This window comes from Myotis myotis, unplaced genomic scaffold (genome assembly GCF_014108235.1).
Source record: "Myotis myotis isolate mMyoMyo1 unplaced genomic scaffold, mMyoMyo1.p scaffold_m19_p_3, whole genome shotgun sequence".
NCBI classification, from domain to species: Eukaryota; Metazoa; Chordata; class Mammalia; order Chiroptera; family Vespertilionidae; genus Myotis; species Myotis myotis.
In genome coordinates this window covers 115,397,364-115,413,686 of record NW_023416335.1, presented here as the reverse complement: position 1 = coordinate 115,413,686, position 16,323 = coordinate 115,397,364, and the positions used below count along the sequence as shown (strand labels likewise).

The window sequence follows — 16,323 nt, the reverse complement described above, 5'->3', positions numbered from 1 at the left end:
TTCAATTCTTCTAGAAACCTGGATTGTGATATGGAAAGGTGGGCCTGGAGTTAACTTTTGCCCCAAATGCAGAGAAAAGTTAAATGTCTCTGCATAATAAAATAAAATAAAAAGATTTGGATTTTTGGGGGGCAATCAGAAAGGAGAGAAAGAAGGGAGAAAGGCACAGAACCAATCAGATTATATGAGCCTGGAGTTCCCCTGTGATGGTGGCCAAATGTACTTTAAAGATTTTAGAGATGCCTAATATTCAACATCAACACTCCTGGTATTGCTATAGCATAAACCACTTCTCTGACTTCCTTTTACCCAAATCTTCCAGAAAGCGTACCAAACCCACAAAGGCTTTACTTTTTTTCTTTCCATTCTTTCCTAGCTCCTGTTGGATACATCTGTCCAACAACTTCATAAGACATCTCAACCATCCATTAGCAGCTGACTAGGTTGGTCCAAAACTAATTTATCTTCCCTTCCCCACTCCTACCACCAATTGTTTTTAACTGCTCCTTCTCATATCGTCTAACATTCCATTAGCTCATTAATGTCGTCATCACTAAAGAAACAACTAATATTTATTGAGCACTTGTAATGTACTAGGTACTCTGCCAAGGGCATTATGTGCTTAATTTCATTTGATCTTCAAAACCTACTAGACAGGTACTATGATCATTTCTGAAACATTAGGAAACTAACACTCAGTCAGGATGGTAATTGTGAGGGTAAGTAATAGAATTTAACCCTTGTTCTGACTCCACAGCAAGCTTAACCAGTACACTCCAATGCCACCAGTCAAAAAACCTAGGAACGATCCCTCTCTCATTAATCATATCCAGTCACTTACCTAATCCAACCAATTATACATCCTAAAAGACACATCATTTGTACTTCCACTGCCTGCACACAAGTCCTAACCACGTGCCAAACATTATTCTAAGTAATATAGATGTTTTTCCAAGTTTCATCCCCCAAACCCTATGAAATGAAGAACCTAAGGAAAAAAAGAGGGTACATAGTGAGTGACACAGCCAGATTCAAACCCAGATAATTATGAATCGAGAAGCCCTGAGCACTTACCACCTATAGTGTAACAGCTCCTATTTTGTCTCCCTAACCCCCATCTGGACCTCACTATTCTCCACTGCTGCAGATATCTTCCTGGAATGCAAATGTCATTATGACATTCTCCTGGTCCAATTTTCTTAATTTGGCAGACAGAATCCTTCATGTTTCTGTTCAATTCAGTTCAGTAAATATTTGAGTGCCTGCTGTGAGCAAGACAAAGTGCTAAGTGCTCTGAAATGAGTAATACATCAGCCCCTGACTACCACACCAGCCCCTGACTACCACACCAACCCCACACACTGTGTGCTTCAACCAGATTAACTATACGCAGATCTCATAATGCAACACCCTATATGTTAGTCCCTCTGCTCACAATGTACCTGGCAAAATTCCACACCAATCTGAAGTGGGGTTTTGACTATGTGAGGCCTTCCCTAACAAACTCCAAGCAGAAATGCTTCCTTTTAAGTTCCCACAGCACTTTGCTCAAATTACTTTCAGGCAGCCAGTGAAATAGAGGTATGGATCAGCTTCCAAATGAGACTATAGCAAAAGCTGACTCCTGCCATCAATGCCTGGCATGCAGTAGGCACTCTACCATTTGCTGAATGAATAAATAATGAAAAATATCTAACTTGATGAGGAAAGGAGAGGAACAAGATACAGAATTAGGAATGTTAACACACAAGTGGGCCAAATTAAAAGTAGTGTGATTCTACTTTGGTTCTGATTTCACCTACTTTTTACCCCTATGGGAAAACTCACATGTGTGACTTGGACAAACTAAAAAGGCAAAACTTTGCCCTAGCTGGTTTGGCTCAGCGGATAGAGCGTCAGCCTGTGGACTAAAGGGTCCCAGGTTTGATTCCAGCCAAGGGCACATGTCTGGGCTGTGGGCTTGATCCCCCACTCCCACTCCCGCCAGACGTGCAGAAGGCAGCCAATCAATGAATCTCTCTCATCCTTGATGTTTCTATCTCTCTCTCCACCCCCCCTTCCTCTCTGAAATCAATTTAAAAAAATTAAAAAGGCAAAACTTTGTTATTCAGCTTCGACAGGCCAAAAAGAATACTAGATCAAAGTCCATTTTTGAAAGGGGCATGGAGATAGGAATCAAAACAATTCAAGTAAATAAAACTGAACCACTGAGGTCCAGCTTCATCAGTGCTGTGTCACAGTACATTCAAGAAAAAATAAAAACCAAAATCTGTCCTGGAAATGAAAGCCAGTTTACAAATAAGTACCACTCAGCAAGAACGGGAAATTTTTGAAGTGCAGGCAGTTCTCCTATACCAGAGCTCATCATTGCTTTTCACTCAACCTCATTTCTGGTTTCAGTGATTTAAAAAGAAACATCTATACAGTTAAGCCCAGTCCATGTACAGTAGCTCCTGGCAGATATGATGTCTTGACGCATAGCAATATATGTAAACTGAAATATCAGAAGAAACAGCACACATAAGTCAAAAGTCCTTAGCCAAAGCAGGGCATAAAGCTTTGCAGAGTGAGCGATGCATTTCCTGAATGGTGCTTTGTGTGCAACTGCTTCCAAATCGAGCTCCATATTTTGAAATCCCCTCCTCCTGGTGTGGAAGATGTTAAATCTCTCTACCACTTTCTCCTGCCTAAAGAGTAAGGTGACAGAATGGCTACTATCAACAGATCAATAAATGACAAGTGCTGGCAAGGACGTGGAGAAAAGGGAACCCTCGCTCGCTGCTGGTGGGAATGCAGACTGCTCCAGCCACTGTGGAAAATAGTATGGAGTTTCCTCAAAAAACTAAAAATTGAACCGCATTTGACCCAGTGATCCCACTTCTGGGAATATTTCCTAAGAAACCCAAAACACCAATCAGAAAGGATATATGCATCCCTATGTTCAGAGCAGCACAATTTACAATAGCTAAGATCTGGAAACAGCCCAAGTGCCCATCGGTAGAGGAGTGGATAAAAAAGTTGTGGTACATTTACACCATGGAATATTACGCACCTGTAAATACAAAAACAAAAGGATCTCTTAACCTTTGAGACAGCACGGAGGGACTGGAGAGTGTCATGCTAAGCGAAATAACCCAGGCAGAGAAAGACAAGTATCACAAGATCTCATTCATATGTGGTTTTTAATGAACAAAATAAACTGATGAACAAAACAGATCCAGAGACACAGAGGCATAGAACTGACTGAGGATTCTGAGGGAAGAGGGGAAGATTGGAAGAAATTAACCAAAGAACTTATATGCATGTATGCATAACCCAGGGACACAAACAATAGAAGGCCTGGAGGGGGGCGGGAGAGGGGTGGAGGAGTTAATGGGGGGAAAGGGGATATCTGTAATACTTTCAACAATAAAGTTTGTGGTGTTTTTTTTTAAAGAAAAAAACATAGATTTACAGGCAATAGGCTGGGATGGAGGATATGGTCTCTTCCCATTCCTTTGCAGGGGGACAAGACCCAATGTGAGGCAGCCAGTTCCACTCTGACTCATGACAACATACACGCAGGAAATAAGAACTCATCCCCATCTCTCCCCTCCCTAAAGAAGCAAAGGGCGCAAAGATCAGCAACACCGCCGCCAGAACCACCAAATGGAAACAGCCGGGGGCCGCCCGCCTCTCCCAGGCGCCTGCCGGGCGGCGGGCACGGGGCGCAGGGCAGCTGGTCCCTCCCGCCCCGGACAGGCGCGGCCAGCCCCGCACGGGTCCACGCTGCCCCGCGGCCAGGACGAGAGAGGAGGGGAGCGGTGGAGGACCGCCGCGGCGCCGCTCCGGCCGTCTCCCCGGCGCAGCGCTGCCCCAACACCCCACCGACGCCCGCACCTGAGGCGGCAGCCCGGGACCCGGCGGGAGTGCGCGGAGCGACGCGGTCCAGACAAAGTTACTCACTGGGGAAGCGCGGCTGTCCCGGGCGCGCACCGGCTCCGGGCGCCGCAGCCCAGAGCCCGCTCCGCTCTCCGCCCGCTGAGGGAGCGGGAGCGAGGCGGCCTCCGCTCGGCCGGGAAGCGCTGCCGCCACCGCCGCCGCGGCCGCTGCAGATTTCCTGGCAAGAAGCAAACTCTGGCTAAGACTTCACTTCTCAACCGCCCCTGCTGCCTTCCCAGGGGAAAACGCCAGGGCCCCGCCGCCCAACCCGACACGCACCTGGACCAATTGGCGGCAGAACAGGGCGGGAGAGGGCGGGACACGGAAAGGATCCGCCTATCCGAGGGCTCAGGGGGCGGGTCCGGCCAGAGCCGTCACTCCCGAGTTAGAGTGAGCCCGCTGCGCCCCGCGCCGCCTACCCTCCCCCACCCGCTCTCGCCCGGGTTCTCCGGATTACCTGGCTTAAGACGGGCTCGGGACTATCCGAGGCCGCGAGGGGCACTGGGTAGCGCGGGGAGGCAGTGACTGGGGGCATTCAGGAAGAACAGGTGGCATAGGGAGCAAGAACGTAGGTGTGCTGGGCGAAAGGACAGCTGGGGTAGTGTGGTAGGGACAGGGGTTGGCCGGAAGCAGGAGGAGGGCGAGGGGGGCAGGAGAGCCGGGAAGGGAAGACTGTTCGTGAAGAATAACCGAGGGGACGGAGAGCGAGTCTGGCTGGAAAGGCTGCCGAGGCGGGGGAGGGGGAACCTGAGAACAAAGGTGAAGAGGTTGAAGAAGCCAAAAGGGGAAAGGGGAAAGGAAGTCCCAGGCGAGGGAGCACGTACTCCAGGGGTCGAACAGATCCTAGGGGAGAAAGCAGGGGAGGGGAAAGTTTCCTTCCAAACTCTCACTTTTCCCCCAAAAGAGCAAGACAGACGCTTGTCCTTTGACCCAGCTGAGCTGTGTGAAGGTCCTCGGTCGGACAACCACCGTCTTGACCCTACCCTATTCTATTGGGAAATTTATTAAGATGTGTTATCAGCTATAGTTTAAGCCTGACGTTCCATGAAAGCTCCCCAAGGGCTGGGGTCCTGCGCGAGCGTAACACCGTCCCCCGTGGGTGCAGCAGCGAGTCCAAAGGAAGCCGGATTTGGGCCCTAAGTGGGAAGGTGATTTGGGGGAGGCAGGCGGGCCGCGCCCCCTTCGCCCACACCTGGGATAAGGCGCCCGGCGCTGAGCTCCAGCGCCCACAGCGCCGTCTCGGCCTCGGGTGGGGCGGTAGCCCGACCCCACCTGCCCCGCTAGCTCTGCGGCTCGACTCGCTTCCAGAAGCAAAAGGACCCGCTGGGGCCCGGCCCCGCCTCCTCGCGCCGCGGGCGGGTGTGGGCGGGGCCTGGGGCGCCGCGGCGGCTCCTCCCCCCTCCTTCCGCCTTCCGCTCCTCCGTCGGTCGGTTGTTCCTTCCTTCCTGCTTCTCTCGCACGCTTCGCGATATGGGGCAGAGCGTCCTGACCGCCAGCTGCACCTGAAGATCCCGGAAGCCGTTCCCGCGATGGAAGAGGACCAAGAGCTGGAGAGGTAACGGCCGAGGAGGCGGGCGGGCGGGCGGAGGGGGCGGGCGGGAGGAGCGGGCCGCTCCCGGCCCCGGCGCCAGCGACCGAGGAGGGGCCCGCGGCCGGCCGGGGCCTCGGCCTCTGCGTATAGGCCCGACTGGGAAGGCCGGGGACGAGAGAGGGAGGAATGGGCGCCTGGGCGGGAGCGAGGGCTCCGGTTGGGAAAAGAGGAGAGGAGTCAGGCATGTGTTTGAATAGAAACGCTCAGAACACTAGAGACGAAGGAGGGAAGGCAAGTTGTGAGAAATCCCCAGGCTGCCCGTCCCCGGTTAGGACAGCCGGGGTCAATCGGCCAACGTGTGAAATCACACGCCGGGCCTCCGTCCCGGTGCCGTGGCCCAGCTCCCTCCTCTGCTCCGAGTTCTCTTTCTCCCTCCCTCCTGCCTCATGGACTCTTCTCAGACCTCCCGAGCTAGTTTCCTTACGTCCTCCAAATGGAAGCCACAGTTAGGCCTGCAGGGTCATCATCTGTAGCCTCTAATCTTATAATAATCTGTGCTCCTCTGCGCCTTCCAACTCCCTTTTCGTGCTCTTGCAAGGCTACCCTATTCTAAACCTATCCTTTCTTGTGATTCTAGCAACAGAATATTTTAGCAAACATTTAAGTTTGTGTTTTAAGAAAACTCCCCTGTGGCCATGTAGATGGTCAAATGGAGTAGGGAGAAACTGGAGGCAATAAATTAGGTATTTATTGATAGAATATGTGGAGGCAGGAAAATAAAGGGCTAATGTTAATAGTTTTATGTAGTTGGAGTGCATCGCGTATTAATGTGTTACAATTGTGATATAGTAAATGAAAAAAAAAGCTAGTTACAAAACTATATTCAGTATGATCTCATTTTTATAAAAAATATGTATGTAGAAAAATGTCTGGATTGAAGACCTCAATGGCTGAAGGCGAGAGGAAGACAGCTCTGGAAATGGTCCAGGCAGCTGGAACAGATAGACACTGTGTGACATTTGTTTTGCACGAGGAGGACCATACCCTAGGAAATTCTCTTCGTTACATGATCATGAAGAACCCGGAAGTGGAATTTTGTGGTTACACTACAACCCATCCTTCAGAGAGTAAAATTAATTTACGAATTCAGACTCGAGGTGCTCTTCCAGCTGTTGAGCCATTTCAGAGAGGCCTGAATGAGCTCATGAATGTCTGCCAACATGTGCTTGACAAGTTTGAGGCCAGCATAAAGGAATATAAGGACCAAAAAGCAAGCAGAAATGAATCCACATTCTAGTCCCTGTGCACTATAGAGGGAGGAACATCCTCTGGGATATTTTCTTCGTGATCTTGCAAAACCCAGAAATAGAAGTTTATGATTACAACATGATCTGCTCTTCAGAAAGGTGTGATTCTAGCTATTAACTCATTACAGCTGTGGGAATCCCTGCAAGAACCTTTGTATTCTAATAAATTCCCTCTTTAAACTAATTTGAGTGGTTTCTGTTCCTTGGTCCTCAAGGTTGACTATTTTGGGGGTTTTTGTTTATTAATTGAGCCAACATGGAAAGTGATGAAACTATGAGAAAAGCAGGGGCCTAAACAAGGACTTTTTAAAAAGGGAATTAAAAGAAATAAGCATTCATGGCTGTGATTGGGGGAGAGGGAGATGTGCAGTAAAGCATGACCCCAGATAGACTAATTTTTTTTGGGGGGGCGGGCAGTCTGGGAGGGGGAAAGCAGGAAAGAAAGATGGAAGTGGGGGGGGGAACTTGGCTTCTTGCTTCATGTATTTTAGTAATTCATAAGAAAATTCTTACTTTGCTGTGATTGGTAGATTGGGTAAGGGTGAGGAATAATTTGAAAAAACTGAGAATTCTGGTTTCACATAGAATTGAATTTTAGGTAGTATCAAGCTCCATCATTATATTTATAAGATAGATACCAGTTTGCTGCTTTATTTTGACCTAAGTAGTTCAAGAGAGTTTAATTCTATTAGAGAGGGAGGTTACTGGGATGACCAGATAACTTTTTCAGTCCTTGGGTATCTTAAGAATAGCCCATGGTTACATAAAAGAAGCAGTATTTGAAAGAAAGTAAGGACAGGAAGAAAGAAAATTCCATGTGGCCAAAATGATTTTTTTAAAAATAAGATATTAGTGAATCACATCTAAGAGCTGTCCTATTTATCTCTTCAAACTTGATTCATATCTATCCTATACCAACTTGATTCATAATTTACCCTAAATGTCTGTCAACCTTTGAACCTGAGCACCCCAAACCCCAGTACTCTCAGCATTGTTCCCTCTTCCTGGAGGATTCTTACTTCTGCCATACTGTAGTGTAGGTAAGAACTTAGATGTAAGACTCCCCATCCTAGTTTGGGTACTTGCCTGTGCTTTCATTATACTCTGTTTCCTGGTCTTGGATTTACTATGTGATTGTTAGTGCTTATGTTGTCTACCATTATACCAACTTGTAGCACAATGCCTAATAGGTAGTGGACCATTAGTAAATACCAGATGAATTCATGTATATGTAGCCTTTTATTCACTCATATCAGACCTCTTCTACTGACCTGCAACAGAATCTGCATTTTCTATATGCAACTTCTTTAGATAAATATATTTTGTTTTTATTGATCACCTAGCATATACCAGGTCCTAGGATAGATATGCTAGTGGATGAGACACAGGTCTTATGAAGTATACATTATAAAAGGAGTAAAAAAATTTTACATTGTATTTGTGGGGGCAGGGGGGGGAGGGGGACAAAGAGAACATGAGAGGAGATTCTACTTTAGGTGTGGAAGTCAGTGAAGATTTTCCAGAAATTACAGAACAGAAGGAACTAGCTGTGCAAAAAGGAGAGAAAATGCATTCTGGGGGAATAGTATGTGCAAAAGTCCAGAAGCTGAAAACTGGTGTTTTGAGGGGTTAAATGTATTGAAAGAAGATTTATATATCTGTAGCGTGGTAAGTAAGGAGGACAAGGGCCTATCCTATGGGTTCAATGGGAAGAAGGGCTGGGGTAGTAAGGATTTGGGTGTTAAGTACAACAGGAATGACCTCTGAATTCTTTGATTACAAAGTGGGGAAATGAATTTGTAGAGAGGCCAGAGTAGAAGCAGAAACTTTGGTGTGGCCTGGAAGGGCAGTAACCTAGTGATAGAGAAAAGAGGGTAGATTGGAGATGTATTTTTGAACCAAATTTGTACAGAATTGGTAGACCTCAGGAATTGGATGTAGAAAGATGACTTCTACCTAGATTTGGGGCCAAATTACTGAAATGGTTCGGAGGTGGAGAGGATGATTAAACTCAAAAGTTCCATTCTGAACATGGTAGATAGTAGATACATGAGTTAGAAGCTGTGAAAGAGATCTAATGAAGCTAGAGATTTACCTAGTGAGTTCTTGCCATAAAGATGATACAAATCCATAAAAGCTTGAGTGTGTGAAGAAGAGGGCCCAAGCCCAAGCCCTGGGCATGCTTGGCGTTTAAAATTTGGGTAAAAAAGGAACAGCCAGTGAGGTAGCAGGAAATTCTGTAGAAAGTGGAGTTGCGGAATCCAAGGCTTCCACAAGGGATATTGATGTTGAATGAGTTGAACATGAGGACGGAAAACATGTTTATTGAATTTAACAGGGAGGTTGGTGAGCAGTGGGCAGCATTATTTTAGTGCCTAAGAAGGCTAGACATTAATACTCATTGTACAGAAGAAGGACTTCATTTGGGTTTTCCAGTAAAGAAAATATACCACAGTACATTGGGGAGCTATATTTAAGTGGCGGCAGGGATGAGGAAAGATAAAGGTCATGGGGTAAAGATAGAGAGTATTTTCCTAGGGTGATAGTAAGAGATAATTATTAAAATGATTACATACCAAAGGCTTTTAGTATATAACTAGAGGCCCAGTGCACGAAATTTGTTCCCGGGGGGGGGGGTGGTCCTCAGCCTGGCTTGCGCCCTCTCGCAGTCTGGGAGCCCTTGGGGGATGTCCGACTGATGGCTTAGGCCTGCTCTGGGCTTAAGCTGTCAGTCAGATATCCTTTGTGCTGCCACAGAGACGGGAGGGACTCCTCCCACGGCTGCTGTGCTCGCCAGCCATGAGCCTGGCTTCTGGCTGAGCGGCACTCCCTCTGTGGGAGCGCACTAACCACCAGGGCAGCTCCTGTATTGAGCGTCTGCCCCTTGGTGGTTAGTGCGTGTCATAGCAACCAGTCGTTCTGCTGTTTGGTCAATTTGCATATTAGCCTTTTGTTATATAGGATAATAAAAGGCTAAGCGACTGCCCAACCAGCCGGTAGGTATGACGCCTACTGACCACCAGAGGGCAAACGCTCAACACAGGAACTGCTGAGCTGTGGTGGTGACTTCACAGCAGTGGTTTTCAGGTGATGCACTCCAGAACCAGAGAGGAGAGAGCCTGATTCCTCACACTTCTATTATAGAGAAAGGGCGAATAGTGATATTAAAATATTTCTTCTAATTAATTTACTTTCAGTATACATGAATCCATGCACTGGGCCACTAGTATATAATAATTTGCTTACCTAGCACTTTCCATTTTTCAAAACACTTTACAAATTATAAATTGCATATAGCTATAATATCTAAATGCTCTAATTAGTTGGTATAACACACAGGTGCCTACAGAATCTCTGTAGAGATAAAGTGTCTACATAAAAAGTCCATTCAGTACCATTCTGACCCAAAGAGTGTCTTGTATTTCAGGAAATATGAAACCATATCAAGTTCTATGGCCCACCATTTTGTTTCCCTTGAACAAGTTATTAAGATTGTAGCTATGCCCTGGCCAGTTTTTCTCAGTGGTTAGCGCATCAGGCAGTGGACAGAAGGATTGCAGGTTCGATTCCTGGTCCAGGGCGTGCATACCATACCTATACCCGTATTGTGGATTTGTTCCCCACACTGGTTGGAGCATGTTCAGGAGGCAACCAATCAATGTGTCTGTCTCACATCGATGTTTCTCAATCTCTTTCTCCCTTCCACGCTCTAAAAATCAATGGAAAAAATATCCTTGAGAGAAGATTTAAAAAAAGAGAGATTGTAGTTAGTCTCCAGATCGCTAGACAAAAGTCATCAATTTCGGTTAGCATAATTTTAGAATCAAAGATAATCTTTGTAATATCCCTCCAACTGGGCTCCTAGGAAGTTTACTCGAGTCCACTAGTGTACTTTCAAATACTTATAAAGATCCCAAATCTTTTGAGCTCAAGTTTTTAATGTTGTTTTGTTTGTTTGCTATTTGAAACTTTACAAACTATCCCAGTTTGGTTAATGTATGGTTTGTATTTTTTTTCCATCATGAAATTTCTTCCAAACCTAAATTAGTGGATCTCTATGCAACAAATATGTACATAGTCATGGCACAGTCCTGAGAAATGGTGCAGATAAGAGATATGAGTCTGTTTTAAAAAGCTCTGTGTGGTTTTGCAGAGAAGACAGTTGTACATATGAAAAAGAAAACAGATTGCATTTATGATGAAGTGCTCTAATGTTCAGTGTAGAGTATTATGTGCTGAACATAGAATGGTATCAGTGAGAGACACTATTGAAGCAGTGATTGTTTCATGAGTACCCCCTCAGCCAGCCACTGTGCTAGGCACTGGAGATAGTTTCCTGTCTCCCAGTGAAAATGAGCCATTAAAGACTCTTGAGCTAGAGAATGCCATAAAGGTTTTGTTTTTCACCCCACGCCTGTACATAATGGATGAGTAAAAGGAAACATTGGGAGACAGCAGTGAGTTGGGCATATGTAACAGTCCAAATGTAATATAAGGAGGCCGAGTTATAGGAATGGAAGTAAAAGGATGAAGACCAGAAAGCTAAAAAAGAATTAAAATAACTTGGAGACAGATTCTGTATAGGGTTGAAAATTCTGTATAGGGTTGAAAATGGCCTCATACCCATGTCATTGACCCCTTTATTTTCCTACCACCCCCTCAAGACCCAAACCAGAATGCAGGATAGACCATCTCGTTCCCAGCCTGTCCTTGCTAATGGAAGCAACCACTCTTACCTCCTTCCCTCACCCTTGTTAGAAGAATTTACATCTTAGACAAGAACTTTAATCCAGGACTACAGATGTGAAGATTGGGGATAGGAGGAGGCAGGGCAGTAAGCTGACAGACTCTTAGAGCTGTCTGCCTTCACCAAGTTGCTCTTCTCAGAACATTTCATTCATCCTATTCAATCCATAAATATTAGTGAGTACATATATATTCAGGCACATTTAGGAATGTAGCAAGGAACAAGTTGCCTACATGCAGTTTATTTTCTAATATAAATAAGTGCATAAATATATAATGTAATTTAAGGTAGTGGTATAAATGGGAAGTAAAAGAATGATGGGGGTGAGAGGGCACTGAGAGACTTGAGTAGTTAAGGAAGGCCTTTCTGAAGAGGTGACATTTGAACAGAAATAACAGAGAAAGACCAAGCATAAAGAAGAATATGCTCAGAATCTTCTAAAAGATGAACTTAGATTATTTACCATAGAAAAAGCAAAATTATGAACCTTTTTAAAGAAAAACTTGCAGCATTGTGTCTATGTGGGTTTTATTAGTACCTAGATTTATATCACATTTTTAATTTGTATGTTTTTACCTAATAATTATAGAAAAGAATATTAAGTTACTGTCTGGGACATTAGGATATTGTGTAGGAGTTTTGAATTGGCTAGTATATATATGTATTAGGGGAGTTGAATTTTAATGGGACTTTTTTTGTATTTTTGAGAAAAGCATATCTTTCTTAGAAGCAGAAGTTGGTGGGCTTGGGATCCTGCATATCTTTCCAGGCTAAATAACTGAGTCAGTATAGCGTAGGAACTAAGAGGTTGCACTATTGAAATCATACTGCTTGGATCTTGGCTCTAGACTTTAGCTATATGTCCTTGGACAAGCTGTTTGACCTCTTTGTGCCTTCGTCAGTAAGAATGGGATGCTGTAACTATTATTCAGCCCATCGTTTCTGCTAGATATAGGATATTATCAGTCCCATATACCATACTCTCAATCAATGTTAGCTATTGTTAAATCATTAATTCTGTCAAACAAGCTGGCTTTGTTAATTTTCTTTTAGGTGAAAACTTGAAAACAAAAAACTTTAGTAACCTGTTATTTTTTTGTCTCTAGCCCACGCAGCACTATAATATAAATTTGTGAACCCTATATGGAATGTTATCAGTATGCCAACACCATTGCTTTTCAGGAAAATAGTTTAAAATAGCATTCCTATTAATAGGATATAAATAAAAAATAAAAGATAAATGGATTGTGTTTCTTCTCTTTCACAAAAAAATTAAGATTCTGATGGAACATTTATAATATTTCCCAAGATTCAAGACAAAGGTTAAGCAGGAAGGAAAAGCAAGTTCTATAGCAGATGGATACCTGGTTTGGTACTGAAATATCTGAATATTGATAGGAAGCCAAGACTCCAGCTAGGTCAGCTAAGTATAAAATTGCAGAAAATGGAATATATTAATATTTTATCTAATCATACTAATCCTCAGTAAATTCTATATTTGTTAATTAAAGCACTTAATAATATATGTCAAAAAGAAAAGTTGCCTATTTGATTTTCTAAATTTATCATGCTGACCTGGGTCAAACCTCCAAAAAATTATACATAATACCTCAACCAATGCTAGTAAAAGGGCTCCAAGAGAAAATCAAACTGGCGGGAGCATCTAATCAGACAGAGACTGAACTAGTTGGTTTAAACAACAGTTTGGGTTTTGTTTGTCTGTTTTCTTTTTCAAGGGTGAAAGAGGCTTTCTTTCTAAGGGCCTCTCTTTTAAGATAGTACTGTGCAGAGATGAAGGATAAGGCCTCTGAAGTCAGAAGATCTATCTTTCACATTCCTAACTTGTGAATGTGGGAGAGTGACTTAATCTTTATGAGCCTCAGTTTCCTTATCTGTAAAATTGGGTTAATAATAATACCTATTTTATAGGGTTATTGTGAAGACTATGTGAAATAAAGCACTTAGTACTGTACATATAATGTGCAAATATTAGCTATTGCTATTATTGTTATTATATTGGTTATTGTTTAAGCCAGTTCGTGGTAGTTGGAATAGTAGCCTTCATAGTACTGGTTATGCCTCATTATCTGCAGCAGCCCTCAAGGCTTGCTTGCTCCAACTGGTCTCTGTCCATATTATCACCTGTGACTGGCTGTCATACTGGCCTTCTCACCTTTAAGTGTGCCTCGCTTGTTCCATATCAGAGACTTTGCCATTTACTCCGAGAGACCATCCTTGACCACTGTATTAGTTATTTATTGTTGTATTACAAATTGTCTTAAAGCTCAGTGACTGAAAAAACAACAAACATTTCTCATAGTTTCTGTGGATAAGGAATCTGGTTGGAGCTTGGCTGGGTGATTGTGACTTGGTCTTTCACAAGGCTGTAATCAAGGTGTCATGTGGGCTGCAATCATCTCAAGACTTGAATGGGGGATATTTTACTTCTAAGCTCACTCACATGGGACTGCTTCATGCCATGGCATTTGGTTTCCCCAAGATCAAGCGATCCAGGAAAGGGAGAGAGCTAAAGATGGAAGCCACAGTCTTTTTATATCCTAGTCTCAGAAGGATAGCCCATCACTTCTACTGTATTCTGTTTGTCAGAAGTGACTCAATAGGTCCAGCCCACACTGAGGGTGAATTTTACAAGGGTGCACATATCAGGAGGAGAGGATCCTTAGGACCTGCTTGGAAGCTGTCTAACATAATTGCCTTCTCTAAAATAGCATGTGTGCCTACATATAAACCTCCACCATTTTCTTTCTTTTTTTGAAATACATTTTTATTGATGTCAGAGAGGAAGAGAGAGGGAAACATCAATGATGAGAGAGAATCATTGATCAGCTGCCTCCTGCAACACCCCCAACTAGGGATCAAGCCCTGCAACCTGGGTATGTGTCCTGACTGGAATGGAACCATGACTTCCTGGTTCATAGGTCGACACTCAACTTCTAAGCCACGACTCTGGGCCCTCCACCATTTTCTATCCCTGACCTTCATTTTTTTATAGTACTCATCATTAACTGATATCCTATATAATAAAAGCCTAATATGCTAAGTGTCTGGTCATCCAGTCAGCCGTTCAACCAATCAAAGCTAATGATACGCTAAGGCCGCTCAACCGCTCGCTATGACATGCATTGACCACCAGGGGGCAGACCCTCCAACCAGTAGATTAGCTTGCTGCCGGGGTCAAGCCAATCAGGACTGAGCTAGATGAGCTGGACACGCCCTGGAGCCCTCCGAGTCCCTCCCCGGCTGGCCAACCTCCCGCATCCCTCCCCAGCCCTAATCATGCACCAGTGGGGTCCCTCAGCCGGGCCTCTGCCCTCTTGCAATCTAGGACCCCTCGGGGGATGTCGGAGATCTGGTTTCAGCCCAATCCCGCAGGCCAGGCTGAGAGACCCCACTGTTCATGAATTTGTGCACCGAGCCTCTAGTTTATTTTATATATATATATATATATATATACATATATATATATATATATATACATATATATATATGTATATATATATGTATGTATATATATATGTATATATATATACATACACACACACATACATACATACATACTAGGGGCCCGGTGCACGAAATTCGTGCACTGGGGGGGGGGGGTGTCCCTCAGCCCAGCCTGCCCCCTCTCACATACTGGGAGCCCTCAGGCATTGACCCCCATCATCCTCCAATCGCAGGATCGGCTCCTTGCCCAGGCCTGACACCTCTGCCAGAGGTGTCAGGCCTGGGCAGGGGACCCTCCTTTCCCCCCATCACTGGTTCTGCCCCCAGCCCAGGCCTGATGCCTCTGGCCCAGACGTCAGTCCTGGGCAGGGGACCCCCCAGACCCCTCCAATTGCTGGCTCTGCCCCTTGCCCAGGCCTGATGCCTCGGCCAGAGGGGTCGACCCCCATCACCCTCCGATCGCCTGATCGGCCCCTTGCCCAGGCCTGACGCCTCCACCAGAGGTGTCAGGCTTGGACAGGGGACCCCCATCTCCCCCCATCACTGGCTCTGACCCCCACCCAGGCCTGATGCCTCTGGCCCAGGAACCATGCCTGGGCAGGGGACCCCCATCTCCCTCTGATCGCTTGCTGACGCCTCTCACATACTGGGAGCCCTCAGGCATCCAAGCCTGACGCCTCTGACCCAGGCTTCAGGCCTGGGCAAGGGGACCATCATATCCCCCCAGTCCCCGGCTCCGCCCCCCACCCAGGCCTGATGCCTCTGGCCCAGGCATCAGGCCTGGGCAGGGGACCCCCAGCCCCCTCCGATTGCTGGCTCTGCCCCCCGCCCAGGCCTGATCCCTCGGCCAGAGGAGTTGAACCTCGCGGGTTGAGGGCGTGAGTGCGGGCGGACGCCGCAGCCGCCCCGCCGGCCCGCGTCCGGGTCTGCCGGCAGGATCGGGTCTCGGGCGACTGCTGGCACTCACACTCCCAACCCGCTCTCGGATGGCGCTGTACCATCCTGCCTGCAATATGCAAATCAGCCGCCATCTTTGTTGGCGGTAACTGCCATCTTAGTTGGCAGTTAATTTGCATATCTCACTGATTAGCCAATGAAAAGGGTATCGGTCGTACGCCAATTACCATTTTTCTCTTTTATTAGTGTAGATATATATATATATATATATATATATATATATATTATATGTTGTCTGACTCATTTAAATATAGGCTCCCTGAGGGCAAGGGCTTCATCCTTGTTTGCCTGTGTATCCCTAGTACTTAAAAACCCTACCAGGCATAGAGCAGGGTATCATTAGTATTTATTCAGTGAAGGAAAATGCATACATGACTAAATGCCAGTGTTGGTAT

The 16,323-nt window shown here is 45.5% G+C and overlaps 3 protein-coding genes across 9 annotated transcripts in view; 2 read left to right on the top strand and 1 right to left on the bottom strand.

The window, feature by feature from the left end:
• The window catches only part of LNX2 (ligand of numb-protein X 2), an 88,588-nt gene extending 84,512 nt beyond the window's left edge, over nt 1-4,076 (bottom strand). For 4 of the 6 annotated variants that reach the window (XM_036301211.1, XM_036301210.1, XM_036301216.1 and 1 more), the window contains exon 1: nt 3,946-4,076. The gene's annotated coding sequence lies outside the window, so the exon portion shown is untranslated. Of the gene's footprint in view, nt 1-3,879; nt 3,904-3,945 lie in introns of those variants that run through there. The other 2 variants (XM_036301214.1, XM_036301212.1) reach the window with 2 other exon arrangements.
• A 1,265-nt stretch (nt 4,077-5,341) lies between these two features.
• On the top strand, nt 5,342-6,943 carry POLR1D (RNA polymerase I and III subunit D). The gene is made up of 2 exons (XM_036301219.1): nt 5,342-5,476; nt 6,374-6,943. The coding sequence occupies exons 1-2, from the start codon at nt 5,451-5,453 to the stop codon at nt 6,747-6,749; spliced, it is 402 nt and encodes a 133-aa protein (XP_036157112.1). The 5' UTR covers nt 5,342-5,450; the 3' UTR covers nt 6,750-6,943.
• Nucleotides 5,343-16,323, top strand: part of LOC118651738 (protein POLR1D) — a 59,436-nt gene continuing 48,455 nt past the window's right edge. The window contains exon 1 of one of the 2 annotated variants that reach the window (XM_036301221.1): nt 5,343-5,476. Coding sequence is in view for 1 of the 2 variants with exons in the window: in XM_036301220.1 (XP_036157113.1) it covers nt 5,451-5,476 (26 nt within the window). In the remaining variant the exon portion in view is untranslated. The remainder of the gene's footprint in view (nt 5,477-16,323) is intronic. The other variant, XM_036301220.1, reaches the window with a different exon arrangement.

Coding starts and splice junctions, on each gene's coding strand:
- POLR1D (XM_036301219.1), top strand. CDS start 5,451: ATGGAAGAGGACCAAGAGCTGGAGAG. Junction 5,477..6,373: donor GAGGACCAAGAGCTGGAGAG/GTAACGGCCGAG, acceptor ATATGTATGTAG/AAAAATGTCTGGATTGAAGA.